At 36.1% G+C, this 19,230-nt stretch overlaps 2 protein-coding genes and 1 long non-coding RNA gene across 4 annotated transcripts in view; 1 reads left to right on the forward strand and 2 right to left on the reverse strand.

The window, feature by feature from the left end:
- Nucleotides 1–8,033: 8,033 nt before the first annotated feature.
- On the reverse strand, nt 8,034–8,763 carry LOC107596746 (uncharacterized). The gene is made up of 3 exons (XR_001610396.1): nt 8,676–8,763; nt 8,347–8,407; nt 8,034–8,113 (listed from the first exon to the last, which is right to left on the reverse strand). It is a non-coding gene; the product is annotated as an uncharacterized lncRNA (long non-coding RNA).
- Nucleotides 8,764–9,768: 1,005 nt separating this feature from the next.
- Nucleotides 9,769–14,279, reverse strand: LOC107596626 (39S ribosomal protein L13, mitochondrial-like). Its single transcript, XM_016287386.1, has 5 exons — nt 14,161–14,279; nt 13,487–13,610; nt 10,411–10,504; nt 10,082–10,142; nt 9,769–9,848 (listed from the first exon to the last, which is right to left on the reverse strand). Exons 1-5 carry the CDS (start codon nt 14,185–14,187, stop codon nt 9,789–9,791), a joined length of 366 nt encoding a protein of 121 aa, XP_016142872.1. The 5' UTR covers nt 14,188–14,279; the 3' UTR covers nt 9,769–9,788.
- Nucleotides 14,280–14,467: 188 nt separating this feature from the next.
- The window catches only part of mtbp (MDM2 binding protein), a 26,339-nt gene continuing 21,576 nt past the window's right edge, over nt 14,468–19,230 (forward strand). The window contains exons 1-7 of one of the 2 annotated variants that reach the window (XM_016287385.1): nt 14,468–14,655; nt 14,749–14,829; nt 14,920–14,993; nt 17,843–17,985; nt 18,154–18,212; nt 18,382–18,523; nt 18,644–18,758. In XM_016287385.1, the coding sequence (XP_016142871.1) occupies nt 14,592–14,655; nt 14,749–14,829; nt 14,920–14,993; nt 17,843–17,985; nt 18,154–18,212; nt 18,382–18,523; nt 18,644–18,758 (678 nt within the window). In that variant the 5' untranslated portion in view covers nt 14,468–14,591. The remainder of the gene's footprint in view (nt 14,656–14,748; nt 14,830–14,919; nt 14,994–17,842; nt 17,986–18,153; nt 18,213–18,381; nt 18,524–18,643; nt 18,759–19,230) is intronic. The other variant, XM_016287384.1, reaches the window with a different exon arrangement.

The following is a 19,230-nucleotide window of genomic DNA, read 5'->3' on the forward strand; positions in this document are numbered from 1 at the left end:
TCACAACCCTGAACAGATCAGCTGAGATGATTAATTAATAATCAAGTAGAAACTAAGTTTCATGCTGAACTTATTGTAACGTGTTAGATTGAAAGTCCTTGTAATTAATGTAAACTAGCCATTACCATGCCACCTACTAATTCAGCAGTTAAATCATTTCCAGGAGTGCAACAATAATGGAAGCTTTCATTATTTTTAGACGGCATCTCACTGTTGACTGAACTCTATAGACCAAAAAGCCAATTGCATGCTGGGAGCCAAGTTTCTCATTAGAGCAACTCTACCAGAGAATGAAACCAAGCGGATTTACATTTCCAGAAGGAAATACTGGCTGCAAAACAAATAAAAATAAAGCCAATTTAGGTCATATCAGTTTAGACTTGAATTCTGTGTAAATGAAGAGCCACGGTTGCACACACTAATCAACACGGCTTTTAAATTATGCCATGTCTTGCACATCAGCACCATGTTTTAAGATGCATGTGTCGAGTAGAAGGTTCAACTTTTAAAAAAACCTCAAGGCCAAAGTATACTTTGTTTTTTATATTTTAAAACAAACTTTCTACAGCTGTTGTTCTTGGTGTAAACGGGCATTTACAAGCACTTCAAATAAAAACCGCAACATGACACTTAAATCAAATGCCTGAGTCATCGTCAGCTGTGCATTTAATTCTGACATAGGTAAATGACATGATTTAATATATAAAGATTTGCATATTGCTCTATAATCATAAAAGAGTGTATGCAGAGAGACGCTTGAGGGGTGAAATAAGGTTAAACTCTCAGATCTCTTGGCACAGATGGGAAGAGCTGTGGTTCAGCCACATTAAATAAAGCAATGCCTCTCAAAATCTTTGAGTCTAGGGACACATCAAACTGCCAGCCAGTTAATGCCCTATAAATGCTGAAGCAAGTCAAATTTACAATCTTTTGAATTTCATATTTACTACAGCTGTGGTCAGACTGTTGTGGTCGCCGGCTTATCAGCCAATCAAATGTTACCAAACAATCATCACGTTGCTTTACTCCAATTTAATTACAGGAGATCTGCCTGTCTCATTATCACATTGTCGTCTCCTTCCCGCCGATATATTTTAATTACACGCTCCATGTGGCGCCTCAGGAGGAATCGGCTTGTGTGAAATAATACAATGGGGACAACAAACAAAACCAGCCATATAGGTAGAAATAGACACACAGTTGGTTGCCTCAGTGTTTGTTTGAGAGGAGTATGAACTCTGGGCATCACACAGCGACCCCAACCTAACCAACACACAGAGAACAACCACACATACTTTTGATCTCAAATACCAGCTGCCTGGACTGGATCAACTAGAAAACACAATGTGGGATAAATGATATTGAAACAACTTTTCAACTTTTCCCTTTTAGAGGCACAACCTCAAGTTAGAGAAAACCAGTCCGTCACATGACACTATGCATTATGCATTATCAAAAAAAAAAAAATGACATGAACTCCAACACTGACATAAAGCCTTAGTTTTGGTAAATTTATAACCTGAAGATTTGTGAATGGCTTACACAATCATGCAAGTAATCGCGTTAATTTGCATATATGTAATAAGGGTTGGGAACATAATGACCAAAATTACTATGAAAGAGTTTCTAGCAATATATTTTCAATGGCACTGGAACACTGTTACTGAATTTACAGCACAACGGTGATTATCAATGACAAAATCAGATAAAGCAACTAGTGTAGTCTGATTTTTGAATAATTGATTCTTATGAGTGAATCAAAAACACCCAAATCAACTACTGTATTTAGAATCCTGAACAATTGATTCTTGTGAGTCAATCATTTCAAGTGAATCAAAAGCATCAAAGGTATTCTGATTCCTGAACAACTGATTCTTATGAGCTGGTTCTTTTCAGTGAATCAACCACAACACAACTTTCATCTAATTGTGAGAATGTGTAAATTATATATAAATATATACTACTATATATTACTAATGTTTAGTATATATAGGCCTACTGCATTATGCCAAATTTAAAAAGACTCAGAATAGTCATTAAATATATGTGTAAGCACCATTTTTAACAAGTTGATTTAAGCTAATTATTAAAACAGTCAATGGACTTTGATTCCTTTATTTTTCTTCAAATATTTATTGCTGAAAAGTACTAGTAGATTCGTTAACAGAACTACTAAGAAACCAAGATTCTTAAGATGAATCAGAACCAAAATTAAATCAGTAGTTTATGATTATATTACTGGAAATTACATGAAGTACTGTACACTGAAGACAAGGTAATGTACATATTTAACAGACTGAAGAAATGAGGATTCAAGTTCTCCACTGCCCACATGTACCATAGTGTTCTTAAAAGAATTTTGCAGTTGGCTATTGCTCAAACCAAGGCAAAAGAGCTGCTTTGGTGGTTAGAGGTCTTCATTCATGCCAAAGAAAGACACAGCTATCAAATAATGTGCATTAATGAACCAAATTACTGTATCTAACAAGAAGGGAATATAGTTGAACATTTTGTCGTCACTCATCCTTTGCCAGGTGAAAAAAACAAGCCACTTTGAAGAGTAACAACACTCTGCCTTTCCTTAGCAAGTAAAACTACATATACATTTCCTATGTACATCTTTTGGCACAACAAACTGCCTTTGAAATGCTGTAACATAGACCTTTAAATCCAACTGAGGAAGAGTGTCACTTGCTTTTCAGCGTTCAGTGATTTAACACTAAAGTAATATCAAATCTACAGAATATGAGAGAGGGTAAATCTCCTTTAGCCAGTTGAAAGCTCCTCACAGCAGCCCCAGGCCACACCACACCTTCTGACTCGTATCATCTTTTTATACCTCCTGCAGTAATACTGCACTTTCCAAATCTCAATATCTTCTACAGCACCTACAAAGCCATTTAATTTCATACCTTGAGATTCATCTGACCACACTCGTATGATTTCAATTAATGAATTCATCAGTCACCTGTAGAGTGAAAGGTTCATTAAAGGTCACAGGAAGAGCAATGCCCTTATTAGTCGTATGTTATAATTTGGAAAACAAATACAAACCCTGCATTAAAAATGTTGGGATGCTGAGAATCGGTTTGTTTTTTTGGAAAGGAAAAAAAGTGCTCTATGCCACAACTTTTGTCTATTAAAGGGATAGTTCACCCAAAAATGAAACTGTGATGTTTATCTGCTTACCCCCAGGGCATCCAAGATGTAGGTGACTTTGTTTCTTCAGTAGAACACAAACGGAGATTTTTAACTCAAACCATTGCAGTCTGTCAGTCATATAATGGAAGTGAATGGAATCACGGCTTAGAGTAAAAAAAACATACACAAACACAACCAAATGAAACCCTGCGGCTCGTGACGATACATTGATGTGTAAAGACACGAAAAGATCGATCTGTGCAGTATTTATATAGTTTTTTACCTCTGATGCACTGCAATGTCTGAACTGTCCTGAGCGCGTTCTCAACAGCTGGCGCGTGACGCGTCTTCTTCTTCTTCTTCCTGCTTTACAGCAGATCGCAGACTTATAAATGCATTACTGCCACCTATCTCTCAAGTGGACTATTGACACTATCTACAATCTCAATTTTGTTTATGTATGTTTTTTTGACTCTCAAAGCCATGATTCCCATTCACTTCCATTATAAGACTGACAGACTGCAACGGTTTGAGTTAAAAATCTTCGTTTGTGTTCTACTGAAGAAACAAAGTCACCTACATCTTGGATGCCCTGGGGGTACGCAGATAAACATCACATTTTCATTTTTGGGTGAACTATCCCTTTAAGTCCAGAAGTAATATAGGCCAGGGGGAGATGTGCTGTGCCAATGAAATACTCAGGATGGGAAACATTATTGACTATAGTTGCGGGACAAGCTGTACAAATGTAAAGGGTTTATAAGCCGTTTAACAGCAGTACAGCAGTGGCAACAATCTCAAGTGATATGAAATGTCTTGGAGGATCTCATGTGTGCCGCCAAACAAGGCAGAAAAAGTATCTCCCAGGAGGCATGTATGTCATACACAGCACTTGACCTCTAAAACTTTTTGTTTTAGAGCAAGTCTTTTTGACATGAGCATGTGTAACACAGAGGGTACTTGATCTACAGATTTTTTAAGACTTTGTTTTGACAGTGTGTGTATATATATATATATATATACACACTAAGCTATTGTTTAAAAGCTTGAGTTCAGTAAGCTTTTTTTATGTTTTTGACAAAAAAAGTCTCTTATGCTCAAGGCTGCATTTATTTGATCATATATGCAGTAAAAACGGTAATATTGTGAAATATTATTACAGTTTACAATAACTCTTTTCTATTGTAATAAAATGTAAATGTAAAATGTAATTTATTTCTGTGATGGCAAAGCTGATTTTTTTAGCAGCCAACAATATAGTTCCTCACGATCACTCACGATCCTTCAGAAATCATTCTAATATGCTGATTTGGAGCTCTACTTTTCAACATTTCTTTTATAATATCAATGTTGAAACATGTACAGCTACTTAATAAAAAAAATATAAAAAAAACGTGATTCTTTGATGAATCATATGAACAGCATTTATTTGAACTAGAAACCTTTCATAAAATATAAATATCTAATGCCACTGTACTGATGAATACAATGCATCCTTGCTGAATAGAAGTATACATTTCTTGTTTTCATAATATTTACGTATAACACACTAAAATAATACCAGTGTCAATAAAAAGGTACTTTAACCCTGTTTATTGGGCTGTGGTGGTGCAAAATACACAAAAAAGGTTGGAAATAAACTGCCAGTCCACTTTATTATAAGAAAAGTAGCTAGAAAAAATGAGTGTGCAAAGTTTCCCACTGTGACCTCACAGGCAGTGTGTGATTGGCTGGCCTCCGAGCCGGTGACTCAGCTCTCATAAATCTGATTGGATGTCTGCAGTGTGGGGACCAGCAAAGCAGCCATCCAGAAAGGTGCAGCTTCAAAGATGGATTCAGCTCTCATAAATCTGATTGGAAGTCTGCAGTGTGGGGACCATATATCTGGGGAAAATTTGATATATATGTGACCCTGGAGCACAAAAGCAGTCATAAGCAACATGGGTATATTTGTAACAATAGCCAACAATACATTGTATGGGTCAAAATTATCAATTTTTCTTTTATGCCAAAAGGATATTAAGTAAAGATCATGTTCCATGATGATATTTTGAAAATGTCCTAAATATATCAAAACTTAATTTTTGATTAGTAATACTTTAAAGACAAAGTACTTTTAAAGACAACTTTAAAGGTGATTTTCTCAATATTTTGATTTTTTTTGCACCCTCAGATTCCAGATTCTCAAATAGTTGTTTCTCAGCCAAATATGGTCATATCCTAACTTTTAATATGTTTTTTACTGATCAAAAACACAGTATCAAGTAATAGTATAAAATATTATAACGATTTAAAAAATTGTTACAATTATTGAAATTCATTTATAATTAAAGATCAACATGAATTTAACATTAATAATGTTATTTTTTAATATAGTTTTATCATTATTATTTACATTGGAATAAAAAGGGTGGATAATGTGTCTGTGGTGTATTTCTACACAACCAAAAAGTAAAAGCCAATCATGCCCATCAAATTTAAAATTCAAATATATACGAAGCAAATGCGGTCACTCCACTGGTAGCAATTTAAATGATAAATATCAGTCCCTTTGCTTACACCACAACACATGAATACACAAGTGTCCATTTTTGACCCGTCATCCAACCACCCACAAAACACCAACCCAACCCCATCATTCTTTCATCAGAACATTAATCAGGGATTTTTTTCTCTCTCCTCTGACTGGTAGATGTTTGATGGATGAACGCTGTCTGAGGGGGTGATCGCTCTTCACCACTCCGTCACCTTCCTCTGATCATTATCCACAATTATCCCTGATACATCCCCCCCCTCGACTGGAATAACTCAGCCCAAGTCAAGCATTCATCTTGTTAATGACAGAGAATGAGCAGAAAGCTGGAGAGGATGGAGGGCGGCACAGGATGAATCTGAGCTGGCTTTTTCTGGGCCACGGTGCAGCATCTACACAGAACTATACTTCTTCAGTTGCATCCCACAGAAGAAAACTCATGCAGGGTCAGCAGCTTGCGTGTCTTGACTATGGATGGGCTCTGACTGTCACTGTGGAACGTAATGGTCAAGGTTACTTTAAGGAGATGAACAACAGTAGCGAGAGTAGGGATATGCACTCTGCATCTCACTATAAATGAAGTGGAACAAAGAAAGAAAGAAACACTTGAACTCATCATTCTAAACCCCGGGTAAATTGAGTAATGGTTTATCTTGCTTCACCTTTCACACAGTTCATAATTTACCCTGGGCTAACAATTTATACTCGGTAATCATATCATACTGTACACTGTTAATGTTCTTACATGTACTGTTTTTATAATGGCTCTAGCATTGCCCATCATCATGTTACAGTATATATTGCAGAATTTACTATTAAGTTTTTCCTGAATTGCATTTTCTGACTATAAAGGTAATTAAACGGTCACTTCTTCACTCCAGTTGACTCATTTTCAGTCATCATTTGACTTTTTCCCCTCAACTGCTAAAAGACGACTGTTTATATGCATTTTTCTGTGGCAGGGGTAAAACCCAGGGTAAAAAGTGCGTCTAATTCCACTTCTAAATTACAAATGTGTAGGGGTGTAACGGTACACAAACAAGACGGCTCAGTTTTGACGTCACAGTTCTGTATGATTTTGGTACAGCAAACTTTTTCTTTTTTAATTAAACAGTGGTTTACTGAAAAAAAAGCTATTTAAATAAATCCAATTAAAATTTTCTATAGGGACAAAAATCTGCCTCGGCTTATGCTCTAAACTATAGGGAGCCCTTTCACATTATTATTATACAGTTACAGTTAACAACCGAGCTCAAACTTAAATTTAGTTGCTATTTATTTTTAAATATATTAATAAACACTCAAAAAATTGTATGCAAACATGTAAATTGCACACGATGCTGTTTTTAAATTAACTTCTAAATTATAAATTAAATAAGACATCACTAACAGGTTAAGTAAATGTATATGGTCTAATATTTCACGAAATGCTCTTCTCTTTACCTGGGTTAAGAGCATGGTTTAGAGCGGCAGTTAATGTAGTCCAGTTTAAAGCAATAGTTCATCCAAAAATGAAAATTCTGTCATTTACTCTCCCTCAAGTTGACGGTAGCCATTGACTTCCATAGTATTTTTATTTCCCAAGTATGGAAGTCAATGGCTACAGTCAACTGTTTAGTTAATCACATTCTTCAAAATATCTTCTTTGTGCTCAACAGAAGAAAGAAACTCGTACAAGTTTAGAACAACTTGAGGATGAGTAAATGATAACAGAATTTTCATTTTTGGGTCAATTCTTTAAGAAATGTATTGGGTACAAATGTTTTTTTTCCCCCACAGTGGTGAAAAATTATTTTTCTATTAATTTCAGGCTTTTCTTCTTAAATAAACTAATATACTGGAGTATGACACTATCACAAGACATAACTTTTATCACCTGCATGTGTCAGAAACGTGTGATAACCACAGGTCTGACTTGGAATATCATCACACACACACACACACACACAAAATGATTCTTCCTCTAATATATTCCATATCTATAGCACTTCCGCTTCATCGAGTGCCATCCTAATCCAACACAAGAATATAATGAGAAGACTTAAAGCTGTTTCTATTATCTGAGCTGCCTGGTATTTGTAATTCTCCAAAAACACGAGTGTGTGATTCACAGCACAGGCTGCGAGTGTTTTTCAATCCAGGCGCGTCAGCGACAGGTGACACTTGTATAGGTGTATATTGGAAGCAGACAGGCTAGGGAAAGACTGCTGCTTTAATAATGTCGAGGTGTTTGAGCCTTGAAAGAGCACTTTAAAATCTTTCTGACGCTGAGAGAGAAAGGACAAAGTTCGGTGAAGGACAGACTGGGAAAATAGTAAGACAGATAAGCACTGAAAGAATGATGGAGAACTGGGCAATATGGGGTCTGCGCTGCATTTATTATTCAAATGTGTGGCATGCTGATTGTGAGGGAATATTTGGCTCTGCAACTGCCACTATCTGAAATTATTAAAAAAAACATTTGGGCATCATTTACATAAATTAATAAATGAAGTCAATTTTCACCTCCCTCCAAGGTGCAAGGCAATTTGACTCAAATTATGAACAGGTTTGAACCAGTGGCAAGGTTGTGAGTGACGTGGGGATGCTGTAATTGTAGAAATCACTGCAAAATTGAATTTGTCACAGAGAAATGTCCAGTTCAAAAGCCAAATTTACAGAAGGATACTCACAGCTGTTGGGTCTTTTTTGTGCATTTGGGCTGCGGTGAGCTGTTTGAATGAACCAGGGTAGCTGTGGGATGAAAAAGCAGGTCTTTAGTTTTTCAAATCAGACCTATAAGTCACATTCTAAACATTTTGGAAAGCAGCATATTGTTTCTATTACATGCACCATGCATATTGTAAATTGGGTGGGTCCGATCTCAGATTTCCTTTTTCGTTTTTGCTCTTTGTCAGCACAAAGAAAACACAGCTGAGAGCATTATTTTATGAAAGATTATAAAAAGCATGTCCTCTGTCCTCAGTTGAGCTAGAATGTGGAAGGAGAGAGCTCTGTTTACCCAGTGTGAGACGAATACACTTTCTGTTCCCATTTATTTCCAGAGAAAGCGATGTGTCTGGTGTTCATGACTACCACATGGTCTCCAATATCACCTGGGAACAAGACATGTACATGATACATTTTCACATTCAGCTTGAACTCTTGACATTACTCAGTGGAATTTAACGTGTAAAGTATTGGTTCTTTGTCAAGTCAATACTAACATTATATGCTACTAATGCATAAAGTACAGAAAATAATTACTATTTGCCAAACAAAAAGATAACGTCTACTCTTCATTTTTTTTCCTGCATTTTTATGACTGTTTTCTTCAACAATTACTTGGAAGTCATAATAATGATAATAACAATAATGTAAACAGATTTAAATATCTAAATATATACATAAATAAATTAATATTAAATGTATTATGTATTATACTTATGTATATATATTAGGGATGGGTCACGATTTTCGAATATTCGATTAGTTGATTTAATTATAGAATATCGAATAGGTTGTGCAATTATTGTCTTAAGAAATGTTCCCATGTTTTCCGTGCTGATGCGGTGGTGACGCAGAGGGTGGCGCTGCCAATAATGCACCTAAAAGCAGTCAAAGACAACAGAAGAGCACATTGTCTCACGCGCACACTGTAGACTTGCGTGGCATAAAAAAAAAGACTTGCGTAGCATATAAAGTAACTTGGGACAATGTCAAATAAGAGTGCTGTGCAGACCACAAATACCCCCAACTGGGTCACTGTAGCTGAATCCGTGTTCAGAAGGGCGCGGAAAACAAATAACGCGTTCTATGGAGCCACTAAAGGGACATGGTTAGCCGCTTGCTAGCGGTAGCCTGTTACATTACAGTACATAACATTTCACTTACCACATAAACAGAGTAAGGAGAGATGACTGATAGGATGATGGTGAATGATTTGCAGATCCTGAGCACCACTGACAAACATCTAATCTTGTAAAATGTGTGGTGAAAGAGCACTTTAAAATCTTTCTGACGCTGAGAGAGAAAGGACAAAGTTCGGTGAAGGACAGACTGGGAAAATAGTAAGACAGATAAGCACTGAAAGAATGATGGAGAACTGGGCAATATGGGGTCTGCGCTGCATTTATTATTCAAATGTGTGGCATGCTGATTGTGAGGGAATATTTGGCTCTGCAACTGCCACTATCTGAAATTATTAAAAAAAACATTTGGGCATCATTTACATAAATTAATAAATGAAGTCAATTTTCACCTCCCTCCAAGGTGCAAGGCAATTTGACTCAAATTATGAACAGGTTTGAACCAGTGGCAAGGTTGTGAGTGACGTGGGGATGCTGTAATTGTAGAAATCACTGCAAAATTGAATTTGTCACAGAGAAATGTCCAGTTCAAAAGCCAAATTTACAGAAGGATACTCACAGCTGTTGGGTCTTTTTTGTGCATTTGGGCTGCGGTGAGCTGTTTGAATGAACCAGGGTAGCTGTGGGATGAAAAAGCAGGTCTTTAGTTTTTCAAATCAGACCTATAAGTCACATTCTAAACATTTTGGAAAGCAGCATATTGTTTCTATTACATGCACCATGCATATTGTAAATTGGGTGGGTCCGATCTCAGATTTCCTTTTTCGTTTTTGCTCTTTGTCAGCACAAAGAAAACACAGCTGAGAGCATTATTTTATGAAAGATTATAAAAAGCATGTCCTCTGTCCTCAGTTGAGCTAGAATGTGGAAGGAGAGAGCTCTGTTTACCCAGTGTGAGACGAATACACTTTCTGTTCCCATTTATTTCCAGAGAAAGCGATGTGTCTGGTGTTCATGACTACCACATGGTCTCCAATATCACCTGGGAACAAGACATGTACATGATACATTTTCACATTCAGCTTGAACTCTTGACATTACTCAGTGGAATTTAACGTGTAAAGTATTGGTTCTTTGTCAAGTCAATACTAACATTATATGCTACTAATGCATAAAGTACAGAAAATAATTACTATTTGCCAAACAAAAAGATAACGTCTACTCTTCATTTTTTTTCCTGCATTTTTATGACTGTTTTCTTCAACAATTACTTGGAAGTCATAATAATGATAATAACAATAATGTAAACAGATTTAAATATCTAAATATATACATAAATAAATTAATATTAAATGTATTATGTATTATACTTATGTATATATATTAGGGATGGGTCACGATTTTCGAATATTCGATTAGTTGATTTAATTATAGAATATCGAATAGGTTGTGCAATTATTGTCTTAAGAAATGTTCCCATGTTTTCCGTGCTGATGCGGTGGTGACGCAGAGGGTGGCGCTGCCAATAATGCACCTAAAAGCAGTCAAAGACAACAGAAGAGCACATTGTCTCACGCGCACACTGTAGACTTGCGTGGCATAAAAAAAAAGACTTGCGTAGCATATAAAGTAACTTGGGACAATGTCAAATAAGAGTGCTGTGCAGACCACAAATACCCCCAACTGGGTCACTGTAGCTGAATCCGTGTTCAGAAGGGCGCGGAAAACAAATAACGCGTTCTATGGAGCCACTAAAGGGACATGGTTAGCCGCTTGCTAGCGGTAGCCTGTTACATTACAGTACATAACATTTCACTTACCACATAAACAGAGTAAGGAGAGATGACTGATAGGATGATGGTGAATGATTTGCAGATCCTGAGCACCACTGACAAACATCTAATCTTGTAAAATGTGTGGTAAGTACTGCCCAGTGCTGCTCAGTATGTGTGATGGCAAATTTCAATGCCCCGCATATGAATAACGGCTCCCTGATGCCCATAGTTTATATAGCCTACAGTATAATTGCCCAACGATATAATTTATAGAAAATTTAAATGGAAATATCTTAGCCTTATGAGCAGTTGATTTATGCTAATCGACGGACTGTTATGTTAATAAGTGCCGTCATTCGGTTATGTTTATTAAATTAATATGTTTAAGCAGGCAAATCTCGAAAGTAAAAAACAAGCGTGGGTTCAAAAGCAATTTCAATGCCCCGCATATGAATAACGGCTCCCTGATGCCCATAGTTTATATAGCCTACAGTATAATTGCCCAACGATATAATTGATAGAAAATTTAAATGGAAATATCTTAGCCTTATGAGCAGTTGATTTATGCTAATCGACGGACTGTTATGTTAATAAGTGCCGTCATTCGGTTATGTTTATTAAATTAATATGTTTAAGCACGTTACAATGATTATATGGCTTGAGTTAAGGTAGCCTATCTTCTGAATTAAACAGTTTATCATACAGATTGGGTGTTTGTGCGTGAATGCGTGGGAGGGGGGGGAGTGGGGGGTGCGATTTTTGAATAATACCCAGCAATTTTCTAATATTATTTCCCTAATATATATATATATATATATAAACAACACCTATACAGTATACATGTATATACAACATATAAACATATATTCTTACATATAATATATAGATATAAGTTAAGAAAATCACGAAAATAAAAAATGCATTTTGTAATTAATATTAATAAAATACAGTGGACAGACAATAATTAAATCCACTGTTCTTAATACATTTTTTTATTCTTTATTCTTAATACTGCATTTTTTCTTGAACAATTACTAGGAAAAAACATACCACTGTTCTAATTACTACTAATACTAATACTAATTACTATTATTACCATTATTATTAACTAAAATTATTGTAATTATATAATATATGAATATGTAATTATTATTATTAACATTTTGTAACTAATAACAACAACAACAATAATATTAATAATAATAAGTAGGTTCAACTGCATATTAGCAATGAATGTATTAACATTTCTAACTATCTATCTATCAGCTACTAAAAATTTGGTATTGTGACAGCCATCGACGATATATATGCACACGCACTCCTTCAGTTAAAACACTATTTCTCTCTGAATGTGAACATCCATGTTGTTGAAGATTAAAGATGAAATGAAAAACAAAGGCTAGAGGAATCTAATATAACACTGAATTTATGATTAAACATTTACACAGGTTTAACTGAACAACTGAAAAAATCCTAGCCAAAATGATCTATTCCTTCAAACCCAGTAAATGAAAACACGGCCCCCTCCTTCCTCCGACTTTGCTGCCTATCAGAATAACTGCACAGCCCTGAATTTTCATCTCTTGGCCTGTTATGCACATTCATCTATCAGAGAGTGAGAGTTTCATTAAAAACTCCCAGCATGTCTCGGGAAGGAAGCACCATCAGCAGGGTCTGGGAGTGAGCTGCAGGCACATGCAGCGTGCATCTCCAGACTAATGTATCAATTCCAGAGCCTGTCGGAGTCAGAAGTCATGACACCTTACATCTCTCCGGAATTAGCTGCCACACTAGCAGCTTTTCACATTCACATCAAGGGAAGAACTGTAATTCCTGTCAGGAATTTATACGAATAAATCCTGAGAATGATTTTGCAGCATGTTTACTCGTGCAATTTGAAAACATTCTTATTAAAGATTCAGCCTTTCATGTTGGGTGTTACATAAATTACCATTACAGATGGTATCCTTAAGTCCTTAACATAAACACAGAATACAATGTGCAATATCCCATTTATAATATACAGAAACAGCATAGTACACATAATGGGACAATGTCAACTAAAATAAAGGCGGTTTGTTTTCACATATACGAATAGGGAAATGCCAATATTTTAAACAGTGGTCGTTTACTTCCATCTTGTGGCCATTCGGCTACTTCACATTCCCAGCCAATTCATAACAATGAATCAATGAGGTGGGAGATGAATAGAAAGGCCTTCAGTTGGCTTAGTCAACATATTTACTCACTCATTGGATGGTAAATGGGTTTATGCTTTCCTTGAAGACGCACTGAACACATAGAGGCGATCTTTCCAGGAGGCTGCATCCTAGCGTCTATTAGGAACCAGGATCTGGCAAAGGTCGCCCATTGCTTATGGGGAAAAAGAGAAAGCCATTTATGAAATGCAAACTGATTTTTTTTTTCAATGACCGAACACAATCGGTTCGCAATAACTAATAGTTGGAAGATTTTAATCAGATGACAGATCAGTCAACGTTCAGTTTAATGCAAGAAAACACGATGCAATGAAAGTGAATGGTGACCGAGGCGTCCATAACATCCCGCTTAACATTTCCTTTTGTGTTCCACAGAATAAATAATATCATGTAACAACATGAAGTTGAGAAAAACATTTTTTTATTGTCGGGTGAACTGTCCACTTTACCTGTCACCGGTCAACTAATGCATTAGTACACGTTTACTACATTCACTCATTTTCAACGCTACACTACAATAGATCTCATTTCTAATGCTAATTAAATAAATAGATCCATGCACATAAGTGCAGACACTATACACATTATACGAGCGCACAAGTTCAATAGAAAGATCACGTTTTCCATAAATAAGCATCGGATGACAGCGTAGTATATTTATGGCATTTGACCAGTATGACAGTAAGCCATAATAAACAGCTTACCTGGGCTGATCTCGAAAAACTAGACATTTTAAATAAGCATTTGGTAAATTTGACCTCAATGTGGCTGAAGTGGTACAGCAGCAATTAACTTCCCCCCCGACCAACAGAATGAAAATGTGGTTCCATATTTCAGTCATAATTGTAATGCTCTCAGATTATTTTACATTGATAATATTATTTGAATAACAATAAGTATATGATTTTAATTTGTGTTTAGTTCACTCCCATCTCCACGTATTGTTATTTATAAGCGTGTTTTAATCTGTTCCTAGCGACTGTATTTTTTGGTAGCGCGCGCGTCACCGTCACGTTATCTTCGAACGTCCGCGTTGGTTGTAAACGCGCGTAAATGTGTTTTGTGCTGTGTGTGGAGTCTGTGTGGAGCTGCAACGAGTTTACATTAGCTTGCATCAACACGGCAGCATACAGTTATGGACAGATACGTGCTAGTTGTTATAATCGAGCTAGAGCCAAAGAAAGAGGGCTCTTTTAACGGTAAGAGGACGCCGCAATTGATATCAGCAGTGGTCAGAAGTGCTGCTTTGGCTGTTTTGACATGTAACGTTAACGTTATTGGTTTAATTGCAGGGGTTGATGAAACCAAAAAGGTGTTTGGTAACCTCAAGAACATTTCTAATTCGAATTTAACGCGCATTCCTCCATTTCCAGGTAGGTTTATGCATTTTAACCTCATTTGCCTCTCATTTTCCATAAGTTTTGGTGTGAAGCTTGACTTTGTGTTTGTTTAAATTCATTTAGCCTGCTCTCTGAGTGGTAGTCCTGGCCCACAGAGATGGTACTTTGCCATTCAAGCCAGTTATGGTACAACACAGGTAATTAACACATGCACATTTGCTTCTTGTTTAGTGCATTTGGGCAAGTTACTTCCAAAATGTAATACGTTATATATTACTAGTTACTGTCTTTTGAAAGTAATTAGTTACATTGCAATATTACTGTCTCTGAATTGTAATGCGGTACACTACTTTTGAGTTACTTTCACCACAATATCCACAGAAGTATTATAAAATGCCCAAATGTAGTTTATTGCTGCTCATTCTACACCCAGTGGAGGGTAATGTGGTAGGTATATGTAGCATACAATTATAAAATCATATTTAGATGCCGGTGTTCCGGTGAATTCATTTCCCTGTTTCCCCTCACAGCGCCTGCGCAACTTCGCAGTGTTGCCAAGTCCGCGGTTTTCCAGCGGTAGTTTGTAGTAGCAATTGGGCGTTTCTTTTTTATATATCCTGGCAACCCTGAAACTTCAGTACTAAAATCATGACTTCGCTGACGAAGGAATTTAACTGTCTAATTGTAATGAATGGTGTTACACTTCATAAAACAGGCAAACGTTAGAATTAGCAGGAAATCTGACTCTATGTTGCGATTGAACAGGACGTCACGTACATTAATACGTATTTAATTACAAATGATCTAATTAACATGGTGAAATGAACGTTGCTTGCAGAAAGACAGCAAAACCACCATAAGCTGACTTGCTTAGCCGGGGCGAAATCATGACGTCATGATTTTAGTACTGAAGTTTCAGGGTTGCCAGGATAATTTAAAAAAAACGGCCAATTGCAACTAAAAACTACCGCTGGAAAACCGCGGACTTGGCAATACTGCGAAGTTGCGCAGGCGCTGTGAGGGGGGAAACAGGGAAACTGAATTCACCGGAACACCGGTATGTAGGACTAGTTTAGGTTAAAAACAGATACGCAGAAACCGCATTATTACATTCATAAATAACACCGGTAAATAAAGCGAAATGTTATAATGTACAAACAATAAACACAATAACTAGCCTATAGGCAATTTTGAACGGTTTCAGAAGAAACAAGAATGAAAAATATAAGTTGCTAAACAAGCTAAAACGAATTAGGCTAATCAGTGGCGGCGCTAGGGCGGGGCTTGACGGGGCCCATCAGAAACTTGCTTAATTTACAATGTTTCCTAATGAGGTTCCCTTATTTTTGGTGTCACTTTCATTAACATTGAAAAATAAACATAAAAAAAGTGCCTAATATGTGGCCTATAAACGATTGATATTATGGGGGCGGGGTCAAGCAACACAAGCAAGCAACGCGCAAACTGTGCGCAAGCATTATGCCGGTGAACGTCAGTACACTCACTATAGAGAAAGTGAAAGTAAAAAGACTGACGGCGCTTTCTAACGCTGCATTAATGGCGCATATTCTCTTAGACAACAAGAGACAAAATTACTTCAATATAGGCTGATGATGGTATAGATCTGTCTTAAATTATTCCCTTAATATTTCTCTTGTGGCCCGTAGCCTATAGTGAAAAACATGAGAAGAAACGTATTTCGCGTTAAACGGGTTGTTTTTGAAAATCTGTGCACGAAATAAAGCTGCTCTTAATTTTCATCGATGACTGCAGTGTTAATAATTTTAATTATAGGCCTATAATTCAATTGTATAAATTAATAGACCTGTTTAAAAAAAAATATTGCGGCGCAATAATTTCATGTAATTTAACAATAAAAGTAACCTAATAATAATAATAGGCCTAATAATAAGAATGTAACATTACTTGGAAATGCTAAATCCTCGTAATATTGCCAATTTTTGATGCTTTGTTTTGACAATATCTCTGGCTATCGTCGACACATGATACGACGCATCTCAGCACGGGGAAGTTATCACATCATTTTACATATAGACTATGATTTAATAAAAACAGATTTTGTTATTTTTAGTTCAACTTAATTTGTGTTGCTTGTCTGCGCTCGTCGCAGCCTTTTTTCTCTTCTCTGACCCCGCAGCTCTCTCTGATAGCTTACTGTTAGTGGCACCAGTCCAGTGTTTCCAGGTTTTACTCGTGCTATTTCTCCATGTTGAGAGTTTGGTGTCGCACATATTGCTAAGCATTCTTATCCTTTTCTCCGATGAACTGAAAATAACAGGAGTGTGTCCATCTCACAAATGTAGAATCCGTCTCTGCAGTCATCTCAAACATCTCATTCCAGCAACAGAAGATAGACGAAATATTTTACCCGCGGAATTTTTTCTCTGGTGCTGTTTTGCGGTGTTAGTAATATGTTGCTGTAACTTGCGTTACTGAGATTGTAACGAGTAATAATATTACCCAAATTTTATTAGTAATGCGTTATATTACAGCGTTACAGCAAAACGTAATATACTACTGTAATATTATTACTTCTGTAATGCGTTACTCCCAACACTGGTTACAAATGACATAAACTGGGTCTGACAAACATAGGTTATTATAAAAGTAATAATGTAGATTAGTTCAAGGGTGTTTATTAAAATAAATATGTAAACCGTAAAATTAGATTCAAAATAAAAAAATGAATAAATAATAAAAATCTGAATAAAATAATGAATATGCATCTAACAGTTCAGTACTATAGTGAGTAGAAAAAATATTTGAACCTAATAGAAACTAAATATTTTCTGAATAGTACATATTATAGTATTGTACTAGTATGATATATATTATAACAATTTAAATTAGTATAAATTGAGTCTTTATACATGAAAGTACATAGTTGCCTTTAAAGTTTAGGATGGGGTCACTTGCATGAGGATGATCACATGTAGTTGTCTGTGACGTATGAAAGATTGAAAAACCCTGGTATAGTGCTTCTGATCATCCACGCACACACACACACTTTACTGTGTATTTCCAGTGGTGCAGCTCAGAGTGGGAGGAAGTGTGTTCCCAGCGCAGTGACAGTGAGGAATCAGAGCCATCTGCTTTAGACACCTGCATTGCTGCCCTTCAGGAGCAAGAGGAACAGAGCGTGCTCACAGAGAACCCGTCCCACGCAGAGTGAGAGATTGTGATTGATACTGTCGCCCCATGATATCTCAAACTGAACCATCATGTTTCAGGGATTAGTTGATGTCATTCATAAGTTGATTATTGACACGTTTATTTACATATACTTCCATGTACTTTCTGTGTTTATTTTTTCGTGATGATTGACTATCATGATAGACTCTTTGAAGAGGCTGCTGAAGGTCTTCATCAGTTAGCAGACAAACTTCCTCCTCCAGGTACTATTTTAGAATATTAAATGGTTTTGGGCATTCTAAAGTTATCATAGTAATATTTTCTTTATTTTGTTTTACACATTTGAGAATATTTGCTAACAGCAAATAATGTAATCATAGTGTTACTATGCTTTTTTTATTGTATTGATGTAATGTTTGTTCTTGATTGCAGGGAAGTCTTTGCTCGATGTGATTGTTCTGTGTGTGGATGAGGAGGCAGAGTTGAAGGATATGTTGCCTGTGATTGGCTCTTTGAAGCGCTTGAGGGCATGGCATTCGACACAGATGATCATGGTCACTGAACACAATGCAGGGTAAAATCCAATATTCTCCAGTAATAATATCACCGTTCTTGAGATAATAGACCTGTCCTTTCTATTTATGAGTTCTTCTATTCCTAATGGCCCTGTGTCTCTTGTTTCTGCACTATAAAGGTGGCAGAAAGCAGCCATGTACCTAGATTCCCGCTTATGTTCTCCATCAGTGATTGACAGCTCTGTGGATGGGAGAGCGATCTGGAGAGGTGGACTTCACATTAGAGAGAAAAAGGTACATTATACTGATCTAAAGCCCCTTTGTTTAAATATGTTTAATCAAACAAAGAAATTTATGAGGTTAAAAGTGAAGTGTGCAGAATTGCAGAGTAATTGCAGAAATGCTGGTTTATAGTATTTTTATAGTTTTATATTTATATATATATATATATGTATATATATATATATACTGTATTTAAATAAAAACTAAATATTGACATTAGATGAAAAGCTCAACTACAACTAACTGAAATGACAGTAAATAAAGATACTAAATTTATGGAGCTAAAACTGAAATATACTCTAAAAAATTACTACAATTTAAAATTCAAAATTGTAATAAATACTATAATATAGAAGTAATACTAAAATAACACTGTGCAAAAAAATATCAACCTATGAATTGCTTTTTCATAATTGTCTGTTAATTGTCTGTAATTGTTAAAATTAACCATGGATAAAAAAACAGCGCTTTAATAAAAAAAAAA

The sequence above is a fragment of the Sinocyclocheilus grahami genome, unplaced genomic scaffold, assembly GCF_001515645.1.
Source record: "Sinocyclocheilus grahami isolate Dianchi unplaced genomic scaffold, SAMN03320097.WGS_v1.1 scaffold222.1, whole genome shotgun sequence".
Taxonomy (NCBI): domain Eukaryota; kingdom Metazoa; phylum Chordata; class Actinopteri; order Cypriniformes; family Cyprinidae; genus Sinocyclocheilus; species Sinocyclocheilus grahami.